Source organism: Canis aureus, chromosome 1 (assembly GCF_053574225.1).
Source record: "Canis aureus isolate CA01 chromosome 1, VMU_Caureus_v.1.0, whole genome shotgun sequence".
NCBI lineage: Eukaryota > Metazoa > Chordata > Mammalia > Carnivora > Canidae > Canis > Canis aureus.
In genome coordinates, this window is record NC_135611.1 from 43190124 (window position 1) to 43213524 (window position 23401).

The following is a 23401-nucleotide window of genomic DNA, read 5'->3' on the forward strand; positions in this document are numbered from 1 at the left end:
GGTGAAGTCTGGCCTCATAAATCTCCACCAGACTGAGAAACCCAGAGGCAGAAGTTCCCCTCTGGGGATATGAAGAAATAGGGGAGAAAGGAAGTGCCAAATTTGCATCAAAGATATAACATCTAGGTCCCCTGGAAATAAAGTGATTCACTCTGTTTCTAACTGAAACCCATTCTTTTTCTTAAATGCAGCATTTTTATATAAGAGCATGGACAAGATAACACAATCAAATTTTCTTTATTATTTAAGATGAAACATATGTCACTTCTTGTGGTGCAATGATCTCTGAATTAACAGTATTAGGACAGACTATGTACATCTCTGGAAGTGGTTCTACAAGTACCTGCTAGTATAGTCCTTCCACTTGTCTGGGTCCTCCACGAGCTTCATATAGGTGGTATCAATGGCAGCTCTGAGCTCTTTGAGAGTCACGTGACAGGTTTCAGGTGTGTTCCTTACTGGGTCCCGGCCTGGGAGCTTCAGACACAGTTCTTCAATAAGCTGTAACCTTTTCTCACAAACATGATGAGGACCTTTGTCACTGAAGAAAATCTAATGAGCAATAAATGTTTATATAATCCCTGTGAGAATCCATTCAATAGTTCCATATTTTCATAGATGATTCCATTTAGTTGACTAGTATAAAAGATAATTAAGCTATTTAGTATTTTCAGACTCAAACCAAAGTATCGGTTATATATCTTTTAGGTAACAAATATGACTTTGCATGCCTGCACTTGGGGTGCATGAGACATACCCTGTGTTCTTTAATAATCTTTTCACTGCCTTCCTGGGGCACCAGCTTGGTCTCTCGATCCAGCTCAGTCCTGCATTCTTCTACAGAAGCTAAGAATCTATTCTTCTCCACATCAATCTTCAGATGAAGCAAATGATATGGGGCTTCTCCTTGAAGATCCTACATTCCATAGGAAGATTTAAAAAATATGATACCATTCCTGACTATATACATTTTCAATGAGAGGGGTAAAACCCATAAAATATTCCCTTTAGGGGCAATGTGATTAAATCACTATTGTCTGCACCTGGCTGCTTGCTGCTTTGTACTTTTCCAAATATTAGGCCTGAAATGAATCCTTTCAGCCTGCAGGGCCAGATTTTTCACAGGAATTATTCTATTTAATTTTTACTATAGCCTGACACAGTATCAATACTCCTATTTTACAGATTAGACCATTGAGGCTCAGGGATAAGTAGAAAAGCTACATTTGAATCTGAATTTAAATGATGCACTGATTCCACATACTCTCCTCGATACATGTCCTTTTAAATTTTGTCAATGATCCTCTGAGGCAGGAAGAACATATATTATACTCACTATACAAAAGGCAAAGAGAAAACTTTATTAGCAAAAAAGCCAGGATCAAGCAGCCCACGGTTTTGACCACCTGCCTGGTCCTTTATCCTTAGAGCATCCTACAAGAAAACAAGCTAGCAGCAGGCAAATTTGAGCTGAGCTCATGAAATGTTTTATGATCTTTTTTGATATAAGCATAAGCTACATCATTACCTTCCATCCTACAATTGGTTAATTTTAGCCAGCCTGTATCCTTAGCCATTTCAAAGGTTACTTTTAAAATAAAATACTAAAATAACTGATAAGAAATGATTTCCAGCTATTAAAAGACTAGAACAGATTATATCCTAGAGAGCTTAATGTGTGTGTGTGTGTGTGTGTGTGTGTGTAAAATAAATACAGCTTTCAATTAGAATCTCTATTCCATAATATATTTATGATATGTTAAGCTTTAAAGACACCTTAACAAGCTGGGGTTTCTTTAGGAATCTCTTTTTAATTTTCATATTTAGCAAGTAAACAAAATATGTCCTTAACGGTGTTTTTTCCTAAGCATAGGGCTGATTTTTTAGCCTATGTTACTGAGATGAGTAAAAAAAATCTAGAAAAAAAAATACAAAAGCTGATGGAGAGGGTTTTAGCTGCCTATCTTCCAGACCCTGCGACTTCTTCATACAATACACATGACGTTTGCCACTCACTATTACCTTGTGGTAGCACTTGTTAACCTGCCGTTAGCATAGCCTGCCTTGAGGAAGACAGCCTTCTGGTTGTCTCCATTGTACTGTAGCTGCTCCCCTGGCAAGCAGATTCTAGAGTCGGCTTCCTTGTGACAAGCTCAGTCTGGGGCACTCAAGTTGGACAAGCCAAGTGATTCCCTCTGTCCCCCGCTCACGTGCTCTCCTGCTGTCCCTCTTCCAGTTTCTGTCATTTCCCCCTCCCGCCCACTTCCAGATCTCTGCTTCTTCTTTAAATTCCTAGCTCAAAACTAGTTGCTTGAGTCACTCCTTTCCCATTCTCCCAGGGGGCCCACTTCTCTCTTCCAAAGCTTTCATAAGTATTACTTACACTTTTGGGGGACTTATTAGATATTATATTTTCATTATCTGCAACTAATTATCTCCCCTGCTGGACTCTAAGCTCTTTGGAGAAATGGATTGTGCTTGTTCATCACTGAGTCCCTAACCAACAAATATTCATTTTATATATATTTTTTAAATCATAACAATCTAAACCAGATGGCAAAATCCTTGTAAACAGCGAAATGTTAGTAAAATCTGACATAATTTCCTTAGATGAGAATTGTTTACTAAATGTTGCCAAATAAGTAAAATGCCCTTGTCATTCCTACCTCCCCCCAAAAAAATACTCAAGAAAAGCAAAAGAGCATTCTTAAGTAACATGATAAAATGGATGCTACTAAAAAAAAAATCATATCATATTTTATCACTGCTTTATTCAAGTTTGGCTCTTTAAATGGGAGAAGTTCCCATCGTGACTTTCCATGAATTTCTACATTTCTCTTACAATTGAACCTTATCACCCTCATGCTACCCCCCCAACACGTATGACCCCTACTTATGTGTGTGCTCCCATTATGCCCTGACTCACCTTCCACTGTTTGTGGAGCTTTCTAACAGCTTCCTGTAGGCCCTGCTGTTCCTGCTCAGGGAGAATGTCGGTGAGCTCATCACAAGCTTTCAGGAAAGCATTGAGCACTCTCTGGTCCAGCTGGCTGAAGAACTCCTGGCAGGAAGAGAGGGAAGTGGTTCAGAGTGTTGGGCAGAGAAAAAGGCAGCATCAGACACTATAGAGTTAAACAGTCATGCCTCTACACAAGCCCCTTAGCCAGCTGTTGCCCTCTTCAAACCTTCCTGGCAACTACTCTTTTTTTTTTTTTCAGGAATGAACTATAATTATCTATAGTTATGAGTCAGAAACCACCACATCTGAAATTCAACTAGTGTTTTTCATTTTCTAGAAAAAAAAATGTGCAGTTTTCAAATTTGGTAGAATATTCTGGAAGACCAAGGGGCCCAAAACCTTGATTCCATAGTAACAGAGTTTTCATTCCTCTAAGTGAGCGGTAAGGTCAGAAGAGCTGAACAGAAGCTAGCATTTAGCCTTACAGTTCCTCATACCTTAACTGGAGTGTGTTTCAGGCCCTGCTGCTTCACTGTGAGCCATTTCCATATTCAGACAAATACACACGACCCCCCATACACTATGGATGGAATTGTGCTTCCCTTCCCCCCTGCCCCACCATCTGTCCAAATTTATATGTTGAATCCCTAACCCCTAATGTGATGATATTTGGAGATGAGGCCTTTGGGGTAATTAGGTTAGATGAGGTCATGTGGGTGGGTCCCTCATGATGGAATTAGTGCCCTTATAATAAGAGACAGCAAAGATCTTGCTCTCTATTTATCTCTGCCTTATGAAAACACAGTGAGAAAGTGAGCAGTCATGAGACAGGAAGAGAGTCCTCACCAAAACCAATCATGCTAGTATTCTGATCTCAGATCTATAATCTCTAGAACTGTGAAGAAATAAATGCCTGTTGCTTAAGCCACCCAGTCTGTGCATATTTTTAAGGCAGACCAAACAGATGAATACAGCATGCGTGCATCTCTGTGCAGACCAACTCTCACACAGGGTACACATGTAGAGATATTCTGAAACAACAGTGGTTCAAAACAGAAAGTGCCATACTATAGCAAATGAATCAGTGGAAGGAGATGTTGAGTGGCCATATACATCAACCCCAAGGTCAGTCAGCTACATCACAAATACACAGCAGTCATCCTTTGATAGTATGGTTTATACTAATATTCACTGAAATTTCAGGAAGAATAACTCAAAATACATGTTTTAAGAGGGCCCATCCTCTCCATTCAGAATTTAAGAGATTACTAACATTTTCAATACTGGTATGACTTAAATGAGATGATTAACAGGAATATGGCTTCACAATAGGACAAGTTGTGGATCAGCTATCAAACTTCAAATGACACGGTATTCACACTTTGATATGGCAGGTTCATGAAATGAGCACAAGAACTTAGACATCCACCTAGAGTTATCTCTTAAAAAGAGTGTGTTGGTTATATAAGAATTTCTCAGCTAAATAATGAATAGTAATTTGGAGAGTCTGAATTATGTATCCTGTAACTCTCCACTACTTTAGCCGCTTAAGAATGGCCAATTATAAATGCAACTCATCAACTGCTCTTGGAAGTTCTTTTTGCTGCCGCCAATTTTTGGGTCTCATAACCTAAAATGTTTCTGTCTTCCTAACTCATTTCTTCTACTCATTGCCTCAAAAACCTATTAGAACACAACACTTTTAATTTTTCACCTAAGACACACTTGTCTGTGTCCTCAGGTCAGGTATGCCATGAGGGACAAACTCACGGTATGTCTCCTCAGGAGGTCTTCTGGATTTCCCTTTTCTTCCAAGCCCTCCTGAGCTATCCGCAGCACCTTCTCCAACTCTGCTCGAGACTCCTCAAATTTCTTCATCAAACGACTATTGGTTTCCACATGTTTCTTCCAGTCTCCAATTTTCTTCATCATATTCTTGATTTAAAAAAATAACCCCAATGTAATGCTGCTTTCTCATTATTGAGAACATCATTTTATTAAAGAGTGTTGTTTCTTTAAAAAACATGTGGAAGGAATAAATTTCATTATGAGAGTAATCAACTCCTTTTGACATTAATGAATATTAGAAAAAGAAGAAGTACAATGATTGGTTCCAAACCTCAGCAGGCAAGGCATTTAGCTAGAGGGAAAGCATGAACCATGATGATTATATGTCCTCATTCTTCTCATGTCTCTATAGCAGGGACAAAGCTTACCTGGAAAGCACCATGGGCATCTGCAATCTGTCTGTGCAGCTTTGTCTGATCAAAATGCTTTAACACACTGCTCAAGGTCATGAACTTTTGAACATTTTGACTGCCTTTCTCAATTTGTGTCATGGTTTTCTTACAGCTTTCTTGACAAGCTGACAGTTCCTACAGGGAAAGGAAGCCCACAACAATAGTATTTAAAATGGTGAGAAAGAGAAGGAAAGAGAGTAACCATTACAAAACAAAAAGAACAACATTATATAGCTTTTAGGCTTTTAGCCAGCTGTAAGTAAAATCAAAAGTACAGAGAAGTGTTTCTTTTCAGAAGAGCTCAATTTTAAGCAATCACTTAAGTCAGTGCTTTTTATATAAGGCATTTAAATGTTACATTGAGTTTTTTGAGATTTTTTTTTATTTCATGCCTGTGTTATTAACATTAAGAAAACGAAGGGGCATAAAATTGTTATTTGCCTGTGTGTGTCCAACTCATAGGCCTATTGTTTATTGAGAGAACAATTACAAAATCAACATATTAGGTTTTAATCTGACTAAATAAATTTAATACCAATGCACATTATACTTTACTGAGAGAGCTGCAGCAAATTACATATTATTTGTGTGTCTCAAAATGTACAACATTGAATTCCTTTTTTTTTTTTTTAACATTGAATTCCTAACATTCATTAGCTGTCAAACTCATTAACAGAACGGTGGACCTCAGATCCTAACCACAAAAGGGCAGCAAACTGGTGGGTGTGGGAGGACTTGCAGTTGTCACACATTCACAGAATGAGGAACCATGCTGACCCAGGCCTCTGGGTCTCTTCCACCTCTGCTTAGTAACCTGGCATTGTAGTGATTTCTGCAGTTAAGAGCATAGAAATTATTTAGCCCAGCCAAAGGCCAATAGTCATTTTTTGACTTGAAGCCACACTTTTTGTATTTCAACATCCTCAACTGCTTTGGAAAAGTATTTCAAACTGCTCATTTGGATACCAGCTTTGGTAATCTAGATGCAAATATTAAGACCAAGGTTTTTGTTGTTGTTGTTTTGTGTTGGCAAAAGGGAGTAAGGACATACTTTTTCCTTTTGAAGATTTAGGACCAAAAAGAGTAATGTATGTTAGAAAGATATTATTAGGGGATCCCTGGGTGGCTCAGGGGTTTAGCACCTGCCTTTGGCCCTGGTTGTGATCCTGGAGTCCTGGGATCAAGTCCTGCATCAGGCTCCCTGCATGGAGTCTGCTTCTCCTTCTGCCTATGTCTCTGCCTCTCTCTCTCTCTCTCTCTCTCTGTCTCTCACGAATAAATAAATAAAATCTTTTTTTAAAAAAAGAAAGAAAGATATTATTAAATATTATTAATATATTATTACTAAAATATCAAATGTTATCTTAACCGTGGAAGGATTCTTTGATACCAATTTATAGCAATTTGAGAATATGAGAAATGGCCCTATGACTCAAAGGGAAAGACAATCTTTATCCAATATGATGAGAACCTACTAGAACAGGGTTGGGTGATACAATCATTGTGGACTTACAATCAATAATAATAATCATGATAATAATTGCTACCAGTTATTGAGTACATATTATGTGCCACTATTTGCTAGTTACATTATAGAACATATAATGTCATCTCCACAATAAGCTCTCAACTTAGGTATTATCACTTGCATTTTAAGGTGAAGAAACAAAAGCTAATCAAGACTTTGTAATTTGTTATATCAGATCTAAGATCTGAAGACCTGACTCACTTCAGATACTCTCTGCTCTTTCTATGAACTGATGCTGCCTTCCTTCTAGGAATCTACTTCAGTGAATGAGGTGGTAAACCTTCTGCCCATTAAGTTTCACGCTCCTCTGATGGAAAGGGTCATTTATAACAAACTACTTAAACAAGTCAATTAACTCCAAGAGTGGGAAGCTGTTCTGCATAGAGATCTGCTTACTAAAAATGAGGCAAAGAAAAATGATTATCACTCCAAACACATTTCCAGAATTTTATGATTGTATAATGAGACTTAATCTTAGAGGCAAAGAAAAGATCTCATAAGACACAGATTATAGACACTGGATAGAAATGGAATGCCACAATTTGCTTTTATACATATCTAAATATCTAAAATTTAAAGTTTATTTATAAAAATGTTATCTATACACAAATTTATATAGATAAATAGATAAAATTTTTATTTTATCTTTAGTGGGCAGGGTTTTCATCTTTGGACAGATATTTTTGTTCTGAGATGCCAGTGCTATTCCACTTTTTTAAAGATTTTATTTATTTATTTGAGAGAGAGAGAGAGCACAACCAGCAGGGAGAGACATAGGGAAAGGTAGAACCAGACTCCCCGCTCAGTGGGGAGCCCGATGCAGGGCTCCATCCCAGGACCCCAGGATCATGACTTGAGCCACAGGCAGACACTTAACTGACTGAGTCATCCAGGTACCCCAAGATGCTGGTGCTATTCTAGAAAAATGCTTCCTGTCCTAACTGAATTTCTACTACTATAAGCACCACTCAGCCTTACTACACATGCTTTAAAATAACTATGTCTCCTCAAGGGGACTTTTCCTTACCTGTTGTTTCTGTTTAAAAACAGCACTAGATTGTGCCTCATGCTCAAGAACTGTTAAAATTTCATTGATTTTCCCAACTGAGTCATAAAAGAATGTCATCTGCTTTTCTAATTCTTCCAATGGTATCAACAACTGCTGAGACTCATAAAGGAGTGGAGAGTAACAGTCCTTGACCTTTAAAAATACAGAGACAAAAATTCAATTAAAGGCCACTAACTACCACAAACGCAGAACACTCTTCACAGCCCTCAGAAACATTTTCTTCAGTGATATTGTCAACAGGCTTTACAGATCTCCAAAGATATTTATTTAATGATATTCCCTATGTATTGTTAAATTTTGATATAAAAAACAATACTACTATATCACTGAGACAAATATATGTTACAGAGTTTTCCCATGAATACTTACCCAAATTATCCAAATGGATAGCACTTTCTCTTTTAAATGATGCTGTTAGTAAGCCAGATGGCATCAAATTCCAATTTATAGACTATGCAGTTATCTTCACTTCGTCCTCAAAATCTGACCTGAGATAGTCATGAATTACATTATCTAGACTAACCTCCCAACTTTATTTTCAAGGTCTCTGCTACTTGAACCCTTACCTCAAGACCAACCTATAGCTTTGCTGACTCATTCTTCCCAGACAGGCCTTGTGCTTCCCTACATCCCTCAGTTCCATGCTTTGCTGCTCTCCCTATTATCTTCTTCATCTCAAGTGCACAAGTCACCTACCAATTTATTTACAAAGGTCCCCCCGTCCCATGCCAGAGGATATTTTCCTAGTCTGAATTGATCAGCCCCTTCATTTGAAATTTGTTGTTTAAAAAAATGCTATAACTTAATACACTTGTATTCTTTATCTTAATGCTGAGGCCATACACTCCTGGGGATCAAGGGATCTGTAAAATTTCTGCCTTATCACCTTTATGTTGGAATCCAGGACCAGGCAATTCTCTAAGAATTTCCTGTTCCCACTCATTTTACTTAGAATTGCTCCCAAAATATTATTCATACTTTTGGGAACCAAGGAAAGGAAACTGAGTACTTATTAGTTGACTATTCTCTTTTCTTAAATTATAAATATTTTTACACTGTCGGATACCTACCTGAAGGATAAGTTCACCAAAAGAGAGCTACTAATCTGCTACAAGGCTCTGATAAAATGACTCTGAACAAAATGAAAAGAATCTGCTAACATGCATAAACATCAAGTATGCTTTAGAAATATTTCCCAAATACAGCTGAAAACTTACTAAGATGCTACAATTGACATAGTAGTTTAAAAAAAAAACAGAACAACTTAGATGTCTTTACAAGGTAGAATTTGCTTTCTCAGAGATTGCCCTAAATTATTAAACTTGGCCTAGGCTAAGATGTGCAAGCCCAAGCTATGGCTCTGAAAGCTTGAAGATTATCAAATCGATAATGCTGACTTTGAATTGCACCCAATCTTTATAAATAATCTTCACTTGAATATAAAAATAAAAAGAATTAGCAATTAACATTCTAATTTATACCAGTTTAGCAAATGAAGTTTTCTCTTTTTTTCAAGACCATGATTCTTCCTATTTTCACCTATCTTATTTATTCCTCTTTTCATTAATTTTCCACTACTGATTTTACATAGGTTATTCTCTTTCTGCTTTTTCTCTCCTAAATAACAGGTTTCTCTGATTTCTTTTCCTCTGTTTCTCAATTCTTCATTACAAAATTTTCCTCATTTATATAGTCACTCCTTTCTTCTATCAGAAATGAATTACCCAATTGCAAACAATACAATCTTTATAAAATTCAACTTCAGGTAGATAACAAATCCCAATTACAGAGTTCTTGAGGAAAGTTCATCAATAGAACAGAAAAGTCTATGGCTAGTGCTTGATGTTCATGGAGTTCTCTGTACAGAAGTGGTACAAATGTATATATCTTGAATCTAAGGTGAGCTCCATAAGCTGAAAAGAGCAGAATTTCCACTGCTTCATGGCTATGCAGGCAGAAAATAGCATAAATAACCTTAGAGCAGACAGATGTCAAATCCACCTCAATTAAAGGCATTTGGGAATTCTTTCTCATTTAAATATCTGTTTTCTTCCTCTTCCCTCCTCTTCCTTTTCTCCCCTCATTTGTTTTATTCACATTTAACTGACTCCTTATTCCTCCAGAAGAAACTTCGCTCTCTATTAAAATAAAGCTATTACTCCTAAATGAACAGAGGTAATACCTGACATCAGCTCCACAGTTTGAGCTTTGAAACTCATGACAAAGTTACTAAATATCAGAATTACTAAATGAAGAATCCCACTAAAAAAATAAAAGCATGATCTCTTAACAAGTAAAGAATTTGCCCATGGGTGTGACTGAGGAGGTGTAAAGCACTCTGAAGGCAATGTAAGTCCTATACAGTGTGTCATGCATTAAAGTATTTCCCCACCTTGGTTAGCTGTTCTTTGAGCCCAGACATGGTTGCAAACATTTCATTAGCTTCTTCTTGGGAACTCTCTTTGGTAATGAGGTGTGCAGTCTTTGTAATCATCTTGTATTGAGCATCCATTACAGGCACCCTCTGCTCAATGTCCTGCATGAATCATTGAAACAACTAAATTAACACATAGTACATTTCCTTTTAATTTCAGAATTCCACAGAAGTCTGGACAAAAATCAATATGTACTGCATGAAATCCTATACTTCTAATACGTTTTTGGAGATTCCCGTTATTGCTTTCCTTCATTGCTAATATATTATATATTGGTAATATTATATGAATAAACAAAAGGTTTCCTTTATAAGTAACTGTAAATCCTTAAGTTAACATACAGACAAGCTGAAGTAATCTTTACGCTTTCAAAATGTATGTGTTAATGTAGTATGTAAACATTATATCAAGTAAATGCATGTTAATTTGGGGCAAATCCTCTGACTTTAACAATTATACAACCTAGTTTTTCTTAAAAAAAAAAGTAACACATTGTCATTGTAAAAAATTTATAAATCAGAGATAATAAGACAAAGAAAATTTAAATTACTTACAGTCTTCTCACACAGTGATAACCAGAGCCAACATCCCATCACTACATCATTAATGTTTTCCCTTGTGCATGCTTACAGCCATTGTTTATATTTACAAAAAAAAAAAGATACAACTTTTTGCTTTTCTCATTAATAGTGTATTAGAAAAGCTTTCTGTGTCATCAAATATTCTTCTACTACTTCATTTTTGAGAGCTGCAAGGTATTCAAAATATGTAAACAGCACAATTCATTTAGTAAATCCTTTATAGGAGAGGCACTTATGTAGAAGTGTTCTCTGTAGATGTTGCCGGTTTTTTCCTAGTCCTCTGTAATTTGGTTGTAGAAAAAAATCTCAATTAAAAAACTATTTTGAAGTTACTCTATGATCAAAACATATCTTTAACATATTCAAATTTATTTTTTTTATTTAAATGCGTTTTTTTTCTCAATTTTGACATACAAATCAGGATATGCACACATGTCAACTGGTGCCAAAGAGACACAGGAAAACTTTGCAATGATTTGAGTTAACTTCTGTGATCTTCCTTTCACAAGAGATCAGGCTTTCACTTTGTTGTCCAGAAACCCCCTCACCTCCAAGTCTTGAATTAATAGCTTGACATTAAGAAAAGAGACTTCTAAGGGTTCGGAAAGTTTCTTATGGGCTCCCATTGCAAAATCCGACAGAGCATTGACACAGTCTGTGTATTCCTTCTTCATTCTGTCCAGCTCATCAGCCCGAGCATACTGTTAGGAAAAGGGAGGAAAGTCATGGAAAGTCAATGAACCAAACCTCTGTGAGCCTGTAGCCTATATATCAACATACTCTCCAGTTATGTGGCGAGAAAGATGTCACTTTATGATTCTTATTTGGGATACAATTGAAATAAGTCCAAATACTGTGAAAGTAGAAAAGGAATGAGCACAGAAGCAAAGAATTATGATCTCGAACATAGGTTGCTCCATATTAGTAGGCTCCATATGTCAATATAATCCTAATCAAACTATACATTTCTGTAATGTTCCTCTATTACAAAGGGAAAAGAATAAAGGGCCAAAAATAAACATAACAGTTCTAAACACATCTGCCTAAATAAGCTCATGCTACAACAATAAAACAGTCTCTAAACAGACTGTTTATCACCACGTCTATAACGCATGCATGTTCTGAGCATGTACAGATTTGAAAGACATACTTGCTTGACTTCCATGAACAACTCCCTCCATCGCCCATTGAGCAATAGCAACTGCTGTTTAAGGTCTCGGGAAACCATCTCATCACATGTTTCAATTAGAAAATTGCCTGCATCATTCATGGCAGCATGCTGCTGTATCCAGTGAGGCAAATTTCGGAAAAAATCCTAAACAATAAGCAATGCATACTATTGTAAACCAACAAATCAAAACTTAATGAATGATATGGAAGTAACCAAACTATGAGAAAAATCTTTCTTCCCAATTTGTGTAAATTTTAAGGTAAATCTTAGCTCTCTTTCCAAATGCAATTTTCAGTAAAGAGGTTCAAAAATAGGAACTAGAAATGGCGAGTGTCTTTTTATAAGAACGGCTTATTTCTTTTGTAATATTGTTTGCTGAAGACAAAACAAAACATTATGACCATTTTCTGTTATTCTTATTTTACAGATGAAAAACTGCATTTCTGTAAGTGTAGGACTTGTACATGGTCTTTAGGCTTGTAAATACCAGTGCCAGAGTCATATAAAGGTATGGTGTGTGTGTTTTTTAATTTTTAAAAAGATTTTATCTATTTATTCATGAGAGACAGAGAGAGAGGCAGAGGCACAGACAGAGGGAGAAGCAGGCTTCTCACAGGGAGCCCTATGTGAGACTCAATTCCAGGACCAGGATCATGCCCAGAGCGAAAGGCAGACACTCAACCACTGAGCCACCCAGGAATCCCAAAGGTATGGTATTTTAGAGTAATGCACAGTTTTCTGTAAAAATGATAAACTTTTGACCTATTATTTTTTACTTTAAAATCTGAATATGGTACATGAAGGTAATTAACAACAGTGGATATAAACCATTGAAGGAAAATTTTTAAAATTAAATATCTGGGCCAAGAACACTTAATACAATAACATCCTTTCTTATTCATTTAAGGTTACTCAGTTGGCAATGAAACGGTTTTCTGCTGATTTCAAGTTAATACATGTGTGCTTGTGCATATATACATACACCACAGTAAAAACCAAGGATACCAAAGATAATTCAAAATCTATTTTACAAGCCATGTGTGGGAGGACTTCCCACATAAATAGATGAGAACACTTCTGTTTCTGGTGGTTATAGTCCCTTGGATGAAATTAACACATATGACATTTACTAGGACACAGCCAGTCCAATCAGCAGAGCCAAAATCTGTATGGGTATATGGTTCTTGTTATCCTTAGCCACACAAGAATATTTAATATATGTGAAACTGAGACTGGTAAACATTTAAAAAATTATGCATCTACTTGCATAACACAATAACATAAGAATTTTGGACAGCAAGCACTAATTCTAATGTATTTGCTATATTTTTAATGGGAGCCTGGCATTTTAATGTCTTTTACATATAAGTTGATTTTTCTGGGAAAATATCATCCCCACTAAGAAGTAAATATACAGAAACAATCGACTTTATGTGATATTTTAGTGTGATACTAAAGTAAAACTGTACCTCTTCAAGTCACACATACACACCTATAATTGGAGGAAAAATATCACTCTTGCCCACTCTTGCCTGCTTTCAACCCCTGACCGAAAGCTCATAAAATCCAAAAAAGAATATTTAAAGAGATGAAAATATTTGACTACCCAGATGTCCAACTGGTGTGTGTCATTACACAGAGTTAGTATTACATTATCCTCTCTTAAATGAGAAATTCCACAGAGGTTGGGACATTCAAGCACAGACCTTAGGGTGAGTATAGCGACCTCTCCTGCCCACTGGGATTGGCTGCCCCTCCATAGGTTCCTGCTTTTTTGAATGCAAAAGCAAAACTACTGAACTGATCAGAGATGAACTCTTTTAACATAACTTCTATAAAGCAGTATATTCCTCGGCTTAAAATAATTTGCTAACGTGAAAGCACAACTTTTCTGGCCAAGTCAGAATCCTGAGTCATCCTTGAAAATATATAATATTCCTCAGAGAACTATGCTGAAGGTGCCTCACTGCTAAGTTCCTGTGAACTCCTTTCCTTGGGTAAGAAGCAATCTTACCTTTTTAGCGTGCTCTGTCTGATTTAGCATTTTCTCAGCATCCTCCAGCCAGGCCTGAAGACTGGCCACCGTATTGCCATATCGATCCCAGTTAGCGATGACTTCTTCAAGCATGCTCCGCACGCTCCTAACTTCCACTGAGAGGTTCCTCCACTGGGCAGTGGTTTCATTCATGAATTTCATCACATTCTCAGCTTCTTCCACTACAACAGATACAACAAATTATAATTCTTACTTTATATTTTAAATCCACCAAGCCTTTTTCCTATGGTCTATATACTGGTGTGCAATTATAATTCTTCTTTACATTATTACATTAACAGATGAAATGCTAGAATTTCATTCAGCTAATGCTGGGAATATGTTATACCAAATATGATAAACATATTTACAAAATGAAGCAAACATATTTTTCAACTTATGTCTTCACACTAACTTAAGTTTTCATTTACTTGATAATAATATTCGTTACTTTATTTTTTCATTTAATCCTCAGAATTCAAAATAGGTTAGAAAATTGCAATTTAGAACATGAATGCTTTTTTTTTTTTTTTTTGCCCCTTTTAGAAGATCACACACACAGACATCATGCACACACAGTTTGATTATACAGGTTAGACAGGCAATGCACAAACTGAAGGGGACTGAAGCCAGTATATGTTCTTCAGGCCCATAGCATGGTCACAAAAAGATTCTGCAGGAAAAAAAAAATGACCTGATCACACAGAAACCTGTGGGTTCTAAATTGTAACTCTCATAACTGCAATCAATTCTATCATGTATTTTACCTGAACCGTCAGCTTGGATGTACATCTCCGCTGTCTGTTTTAAGATCTGGTATGTCACTTCATACTGTTCAAAGAACTTGGTATTTTCTATAAAAGACTAGAAATGAGGAGTGGTTAGAAGACAGCAAACGCTAGGCACAGGTAGAAATATCAAAGTCAGTTTCTTCAGAAGAGGCATATGGGTATTTTGCCCAAATCTATCAACCTCATTCTTATAAAAAAAATACCAAGTTAATTCAACTGCTATAAAATAACCTGATTATTCTGAGAATATAAATTGATTCCATGCTTTTAATTCTAAATCAGCACTATTGAGAAAGTATTCTATTTCTCCTCCACCAAAGGGTTTGTTTTCAGAAGAGACTGCAGTCTCTCCAGACAACCTGGGGCTAACATTTAGAAAGCACTAAATTTGGACGAACATTTTAGTGTCCAACTGTGTCTTAGCTGTGGGATTTTGTTGCTCTTTGAACATTAATTCTTGTGAATAATGGCTCTGAGAAACTTAGACTATAAATAAATGGCATAGTGCACATTTTTCTTAAAATAAAAAGTACAAAAAGTGTTTACAAGTAGAAAAATTTTAAATAATCACATATCCCATCCACAAGTATAAAAATTATGGATAAGACACGTTTATAGCTGTATGTAATTCCCATATGTAATAGAGTCACCACCATCCAATGGGCTGTAAAATTTAGAAACACAAGAAATCCTTAGGTAAATTTTATTGTTAATTCCAGGAAATATGAAATAACTCCTGTTTCAAAGATTGGTCTTGCTATTAAAATAGCAAAGTAAAAAAGAATAATGTGATTATAGTTACCAATGTATCACCAAAGACTCTTTTCCTTTTAATAGCATAATTAGTTCCTACAATTTGAACCCACTAAAATACTTGATAAGTATCTCTATTATAAAATGCAAAATTAGCCTTTAAAAAACAGCTAAAGTCCAGTGTAATATACTAATAAATGCTTAATATGGAGATGCAAAATATTTGAGTGCAGATATAAAGCTTCATACAAAATTTCATAGACATCCGTTAATTTAACTGAAAAATGTTTATCATATTTCAAGATAACACTTAGAAACATTACATGCATAACACATTTCATAGCATTTTATGTTTATAAAGCATTTTACCTATATATTATTTTTCCTGGATATAGTGAATAGAGAAAGCTGCAAGTTACCTGGAATGAAGGGGTCCATGATGAACACTTATCTCAATAAGTTAATAGGCTGTATTATTTTTGGTAAGTAAAATAAGTAATTAATTGGTTAATTATTTAGCCTTATGTTTTCTTCACTTAACCTCCCTGTTCCCCAACTAGGGAAAGAGTAATTTACTGTAATTTAAATTTGGAATAATTTAGCCAAATAAGCATATAATACTTTGATCAAAAAAGGAAAGTCACACCTAATGTGCAAGACACTGTAGATAGTTGAAGAGATGAAAATATTTGTCGATGTTTAAAAAATAGTCTCCATTTATTTTTGGCATAAATTTCAAGAAGCTAAGGGGAAAACAATTGTTCTAAATATTAGAGGAATGAAAAATAGTGCCTATATGGGACAGAAAGATTTCATTAAGTATGCTTTTGCTATAATTGTTTTCAAATTAACTGAAAATGAACAAGAGGGAACTTGTTATTATTTTCCAGTTTCATTTGTGATCCAAGAGGAAAAACAGGATATTTTAAGAATATTATAAATGTTGTAGGGATTCATTAAAGTATTTTTGAGCTTTCCTATTAGGAAGACTACGCAATTAATTTTTAAAGGAAGGAATCTTATTTGTCATTTTACCTTTTAGCTGTTTCATTTATTTTGGCACTTTTTTTCTTTCTGAACACAAAGTAAATCCATTTAGTAGCATGAATTATTTTTTCTACTAATATCACTGTAGCAGGAGGACTTTTGTTTTGTTTTTTGTTTTTTTGTTTTTGCAAGAGGGCTGTTAAATCTCCTTTTTACCATGAGCTAACTGCTAACTACACAGTCTCTCAGAAGAGTGCAAAAGAAAACACAAATGTATATATTAAAATAATGATAGGATTAATTTATTTCTTTCAAAATAAGGCTTACATCTGGATATTAACTTCAACAAATACGCCATGTTATAGATGATGGCACTTCAAGAAAAATAAGATACCTCTTTATTTCACTAAATCCAAATTATTACTGGAAGATACTAAACTTCCACTCTCACAAAATAAATACAAAGACAAATAAATTTCATTCACTGATCTCACTGGAATGGAGCTAAACCAAGTAATTTAAGATTTAAAACTCATCTTTGAGAAGAGGCTTTATCACAAGTTCTACTTACATTAATAAAATAATTACAAATAATAAAATACACGTTCACATTACTAATGTTGTATTCACATAGGCCACAATTCCAAGAGCTCTTCTTTTATGGAAAAAGAAAGAATTCTCCTATTTCTTCCATAGTAAAACTGAAACACGTGTTAACAAACACAGTCATGTCAAGAACAATTCTGACAGCAAAACCAAACCAATTATCTCCTGGTTTATATTACAGTATGTAATCTCTTATGAATAGCATGTGGCCTAGGTTTAATTAACAAGCATTTGTGAAGCATTTTTCCAAGAATTTCTTTTTTTTTTTTTTTTAAGAATTTCTTAAACACATAGCAGCATCATTACCTGAGCTCCTAGTACAAGAGGTAAGAAGCACATTTTCTGATTCTCTAATCCTTTAAAAGATGGTGTAAGTTTTTGCATATGAGTAAGATTGAATTGAGAATTCAAACTAAGGAAAAGATAATTATGGAACTTTTACATCCTGCATATTACTTTGGTTATTAGATGATGGAGCAGCCATATGGCTCATTACAATAAATTTTTTTAGAAACCAAAGAAAGGAGTGGATTTAAGAACCTGATTTTAGGATTTCATTTGGAAGTCTTCACTCTTTGAAATAGTCTGTTCTAAAGAAAATTATTTTCTCACAAATTCCAAAGGGATGAGAGAAGCTATAGGGGGCATGAGATAAAAGGAAAGAAGTGTGTGTCCATCTTTCTTCCCTACAAAAGTCCCTATAATTCTATCATCATCATTATTATTACTAAAAATTTAGGAAAGACTAAGTCTTCTCGAAAATAAGTCATTTATAAAGTCACATGGGTTGTAAGTAGCTGAACCATGATTCAACACATTTCCATGAGCCTGGTGGCCAGACTGTAACAATCTCACATACTTCACCCCACCCTGCCCCAATACCATGCCTAAAACAGAAATAGTAACTGTCAATATCAGGCTACAATATGTAAGTATAAAATATTGTCAAATATGAGCTAACATTAATTGGAACTAATATTTTTGTGAGCTACATTCCTTAGTTCAGTAAGCTACAGGAGATCATTTAAATTATTTGGCCTTTTAAGTAAAAAAAAATGTTCACAGTCAATTTTGTTAGATAGTCAAGTTCAGTACTTAAGCTTCTGGTTCAGAAAGATGTGATTTCAAATCCTGACTCTACTTCTTATCAACTATGCCACCCAGAACATGGGGGTTGAGCACAGGAAGGCTCTCTTACCTCGATGAAACCATGTAAAAATGCCTAGCCCATAGGGTTGTCATTGGGATGGAAGATAACACATGTAAAACACTGGGCTACATGTAAAACACTGGGCTACACTCAATATCCCACAGTTATTAAAACTATTAAATAAAAAATACTGTAAGACTCTTTATAGAAAAGAAAGGCTAGCAATAAATAGATGTTTTTCCACCACGGAATAAAAATATTAAGAAATGTTCATTAAAATGTGCTACATTTGTAGCAAGGTTACCAATAATTTTAAGTTATGAAGCAGTTTAAAACTAGCAGCTTAGTGCATCTCTTTTTACTTTATGGAGAAAGCAGAAGTACTGTTTTTTTTAAATTAATATTTATTAATTTTTTGTCATTAATAAACAACTCTACTTACATATCCTTTATTTGAGAAGTTCAAAGAGAATTACCAACATCCTTGTATTACAACATTAACCTGGTGGAACAGTCCCATTAGGCATTTCAATCTGATTGGCTGTCCTTAAATAGCTAGAACAAAGCTGGATCCTGCATAATTACCTGCTGAGCTCATTGTGTATCATTTGACATGACTAAACCCAAAAATATAAATGGATAACTGTATTTAATATTTAAAGGACTCAAGTAATTGCTTGAATTTTAAAAATAAGATTTTTCATTACTTTCCAAAATAATTCAAAATGAGTAAGGGAACATATCATAACAGATTTCACATTTTTTGACAAGTGTTTTCAAGACACTTGTAGTAAACCTAAAGAAAGATTTTACTGTAAATGTATTTTTTTCCTAAATGCATCTTGTTCATTCATCACTTAAAAAATGTATTTAAAATATAGTAAAATATATTCTGATTCTAGAATGCTTCAATAAAGATATGGCTTCAATAGGCATTCAGTCATACCAGTTACAAAGCCACTCAGACTAGTCAGGTTAGAAATGGGCTTGTATTTTAAACTTATTAATTTATCATTTAGAATTTGTGATTAAACACATTAAACACATGTTTAATGTGATTAAACACATAGTGCAGGACTGAGATGCCTCACAGACATTAACTTTGAGAGCAAGTTTGTATTGCTAATAAATTTTGGGGGTAGTGTTTAACAGAAATAAACTATATTTAATAAATATAAATAAAATAATTAAAATTAATTAATAAAAATAAATTTAATTAATTAATTAATAAAAATAAATCATTACATGATTACATGTAAATAGAACCTGCTGGTTACAGAACAACCTAATTTTTTCATTAATGCAGGGCTACTATTCTATGTAGTTAAGAGAATTATTTATACTGATAGTCCAAAATATAAGATAATCTCTAAAGATTAAATTGGTACAGAGATTCATAGACATAATTTTACTTTTCCTGGACGCACACAAGAAACAATGAAACTCAGAGACATGCTAGACCTAATCTAAAAAATAGAAAGTCCCCATGTGGATAACTGAGAATGGTTATTTTTTTAGAGACATGAGGATAATCTTTAAGTGTTTTAACTCAGTTTTAATGGTGAGCTCACAAAGTCATGGCTATGCAATGCAAAAACTTTTTTTTAAGCAATAAAGCCAGTCACAATGGCTGAGTCTGGTTAATGCAGCAAAATCTTTCTATATTTCTAAAGAAAAGAGGTGAACATTTCAGATTTTGAGAAGACTTTACTAATTTATATCAAACCCACTTAACACACTGGTACCTTTATATTTAAATTCAAGATAAAAGTAATAGCATCAAATAAACCGGTAAGTACTAAATGCTAAATCCATGTGTCCTCTGATTTCTTTCTCAAAGCTCCAGGGAGACTTACGATATAGTTTTGCAGAAGCAGCTCCACTGACTCTCTCCTCCCATACTTGATGATCCAAGATTTCAGCTTTGACTCTGCAAGAACCAGCAGTGAGAGCAGACGGTACTTTAATTCTAGAAATTCCATTTTCATTAAGTGTAGCTCTGATGTGGAGGAAACAAAATGAAACCTAGAAATAAAACACCGAGAATTTACAGAATGTAACTAATAGTAACAGAACGGTGCTTACTTAACCTGTTACACGTCAGTGCTAAACATAATGCAGGCACAAGGTCTTCTAAACTCGGGCTGATCAATCACTATCAGGAGATCTGATTCCTTTCCTAGCTCTGGATTTAAAGGCAAATCGTGATTGACTGGAGTATTTAATTTAGTTCTTTCCCTTGCCAAGACAACTCTCATCTGTTTCTTTTATAAGCTGTTTTTGCAGTATTACATAATGTTCCTCACAGTACTGAATAAAAATACAGTCTCTGAAGAAACCATTTCTGTGATTTCCAGGCTGTGCGTATATTCAGGTTTACTCTTTTCCAACAATAATATATATTAGAATGTTGGATTCTTAGCATATTGTTACAGAAGCTCAATTTTTATGTGCCCAAGGTAAGCATCTCTGTAAAAACAAAACAAAACAAAACAACAAACCAATTCATTGAAAAGAAAATGGATAAAGCACCCACAGAGCATTTAAGCATTTAAGAAAGATACTTCCTTTCCAATCAGCCATTCTCTTACCTTTCTGCCATGTCCTCTAATTGGTCAGGTGGCACTGGGATCCCGTTAACAGACCTGGTCCGGTAGATCTCATGGAATGCTCTTTTGTGGGCATCTGTGTTTTGAAGCAGATCCTAAGATATAATTTTTAAAAATTTTAAAAAATGAGAAAACATGTTCACAGGAGGCTAAGAAGCATAATTTTCAGCCTGTACCGATGAGTCAATGTACTCAACAATTTGATCATGCTGCTACATCCATGTGTGGCTTGGTGCCTCTCCTAGGCTTTTACCTTGTTCAGGAGCTCAGGCACTTGTCTATAAGGCCTGTGCTCGAGCTGCTGTATCTAATAATTATGGCATCTTTTAAACACACATGACACTTGCACAGCAATGCATTCAGACATTTTAAAGGCACATGGTCCAAAGGAAAATGTAGTTACTGCTATAAACAATAATTTGTTAGGACTTTTCTCCTTCCTTGATTTTGAATACATCAGTTTTTAGAAGCTGAAAACGGAGCACAACTAGTTTAACCCTTTAATGGTAATACATACACACACATTAAACTCTATTGTTATTACACTTTGAATACATGTAGACTATCATAAAGTGATATTTGCTCATCATTTAAGTCAATTATATTACAACATTATGAAAATACCCTATGGTTAGAAGACTTCAAATAAGCACAGGGAATGTCCTATAGATATCAGAGTGGAAAGATCAAATGTAATGTTTATAAATATTCTTTGTAGGCTGTACAGAACTACACAAATTTTAATAATCTTTTTAGGCTTGTTTTCCGAGCTTTTCACTGTCAGTAGACTGACTTACATAAAGATTTACAGGTATGTCACGATTCCTAACCAATTTCTCACATAGAAGAAAGAGAGAGAGAGAGACAGAAGGAGGTTCATGCCATAGTCTCTAGAGTTTGGTTTGTTTCTCAGCGGCAGAATAAATACCCAAAAGTTTGTCACTCACTGAAAAGTAAGACCCATTAGGCCACCAGAATGGTACATGAAGATTAACATGGTTTAACTCACACTGACTGAGATTATGTGGATTAATTGGAGAAAATAGAAGCAAAAAACAGGTAAAGCCGTAAGAGAAACACTTGATGAAAAGGCAAAAAAAAAAAAAAAAAAAAAAAAAAAAAAAAAAAAAAAAAAAAGAGGGCTCTCATAAATAACTTAAAATGGTAAAACCACATGTGCTTTTTCTCATAAAGCCAGATGTGTCTGTGCCTTTTAATGTGAGGGACATTAATTTTTATACTGTAGAAAAATCTATGGCCAAACTTTCTATCATGGTATATTTTGCTATTATCACCTATTGATCTGCTTTGAATCTCAGGTAACTGCACACATATTCACATGTCACTCATGCCCACAGGCAGGCTACTATGTGCAGGAGCTGATCACAGGGGACAAAAAAAACCAACCTAAAGTAGTAATGATTATGAGAATTTTAGTCACTCCCTGCCTTCTCTGTAACATCTAGACACATTTCTGTGGCTTATAATCTTGGCTGAGACTCCCCCAAGTAAGTGCAGGGCAAATTGAGAGCTATCACCACACCTAGCTCTGATTTATTATATATGACTGTATGTTAATATATGAGTAGGGGTCTGTGACTATACTGGAATACTCATATGTCCAGTTGTTTCCTAAAAAGCTTATTATAGGCAGTACCTAGTTAATTAAAAGAAGCTTGACAAGATAGCAAAACAAACAAAAAACATTTTCAAAAATATCATAAAGGAACTACAGCTGGTGTGATGTCACTGGGATCTCTGAAAACCCATCACACTAAAAACCAGTGAGATGCTGAGCACAGCATGTGATTTTAATTCACTGGTAGGCTCACAGGAGGTAAGAGAAATCTTTTAGGTCTTTTACTCCTGTTAAAATATGACCCCAAATTGATTCACAGGCCTGTGAGCAAAAACAAATAGAAAAAGCCAAATGTTTGAAGCAAATACCTATACCATTGCTGCATGAGTTTGAGTCTTGGAACTTGGAGAAGGTGGAAACAACAAAACTCAGAATCCTAATGAGCCAGGATGGTTAAATATTAACAAAAAGAAACTGGTATGAGTATAACAATATCAGACAAAATAGGTTTGAAAATAAAAATCATTATATGTAATTGCTTATGGATCAAACTTTCAATTTACTAGTAGCTATATTAATTCTGAATTTGAACATGTCTAGTAAGTCTCAAAACACACAGAGTAAAAACTGATAGAACTAGTGGGAGAAACAGACAAAACCACGTGGCTCTGGGAGGTATCAATGACCCCCTCTCAGTGACTAAGATGGAACAAAAGAACAACTGGGATAGCAGGTGATGGAGGGAGGAGGGGCGGCCAGGGGAAAGCGCTGCACATCTGTGGATCTCAGGGGCCTCTGTAAGACTTTTGGAATGCTGGTTTTGAATAGGTGGAATCTAGTGGGAACTTCTGAGAGTGGTGAAATGAACTGACTTGCATTTTAAGAGCGCTGCTGTGGCCAAGTTACTG

The 23401-nt window shown here is 35.2% G+C and overlaps 1 protein-coding gene across 14 annotated transcripts in view; it reads right to left on the reverse strand.

The window, feature by feature from the left end:
* The window catches only part of SYNE1 (spectrin repeat containing nuclear envelope protein 1), a 448999-nt gene that overhangs the window by 284151 nt on the left and 141447 nt on the right, over positions 1 to 23401 (reverse strand). For 13 of the 14 annotated variants that reach the window (XM_077897071.1, XM_077897049.1, XM_077897055.1 and 10 more), the window contains 13 exons: positions 20897 to 21009; positions 20162 to 20330; positions 14786 to 14882; positions 13998 to 14200; positions 11963 to 12127; positions 11361 to 11513; positions 10189 to 10332; positions 7755 to 7928; positions 5176 to 5334; positions 4730 to 4894; positions 2927 to 3061; positions 758 to 916; positions 344 to 552 (listed from right to left, as the gene is read on the reverse strand). In XM_077897071.1, the coding sequence (XP_077753197.1) occupies positions 344 to 552; positions 758 to 916; positions 2927 to 3061; positions 4730 to 4894; positions 5176 to 5334; positions 7755 to 7928; positions 10189 to 10332; positions 11361 to 11513; positions 11963 to 12127; positions 13998 to 14200; positions 14786 to 14882; positions 20162 to 20330; positions 20897 to 21009 (2045 nt within the window). Of the gene's footprint in view, positions 1 to 343; positions 553 to 757; positions 917 to 2926; positions 3062 to 4729; positions 4895 to 5175; positions 5335 to 7754; positions 7929 to 10188; positions 10333 to 11360; positions 11514 to 11962; positions 12128 to 13997; positions 14201 to 14785; positions 14883 to 20161; positions 20331 to 20390; positions 20550 to 20896; positions 21010 to 23401 lie in introns of those variants that run through there. The other variant, XM_077897111.1, reaches the window with a different exon arrangement.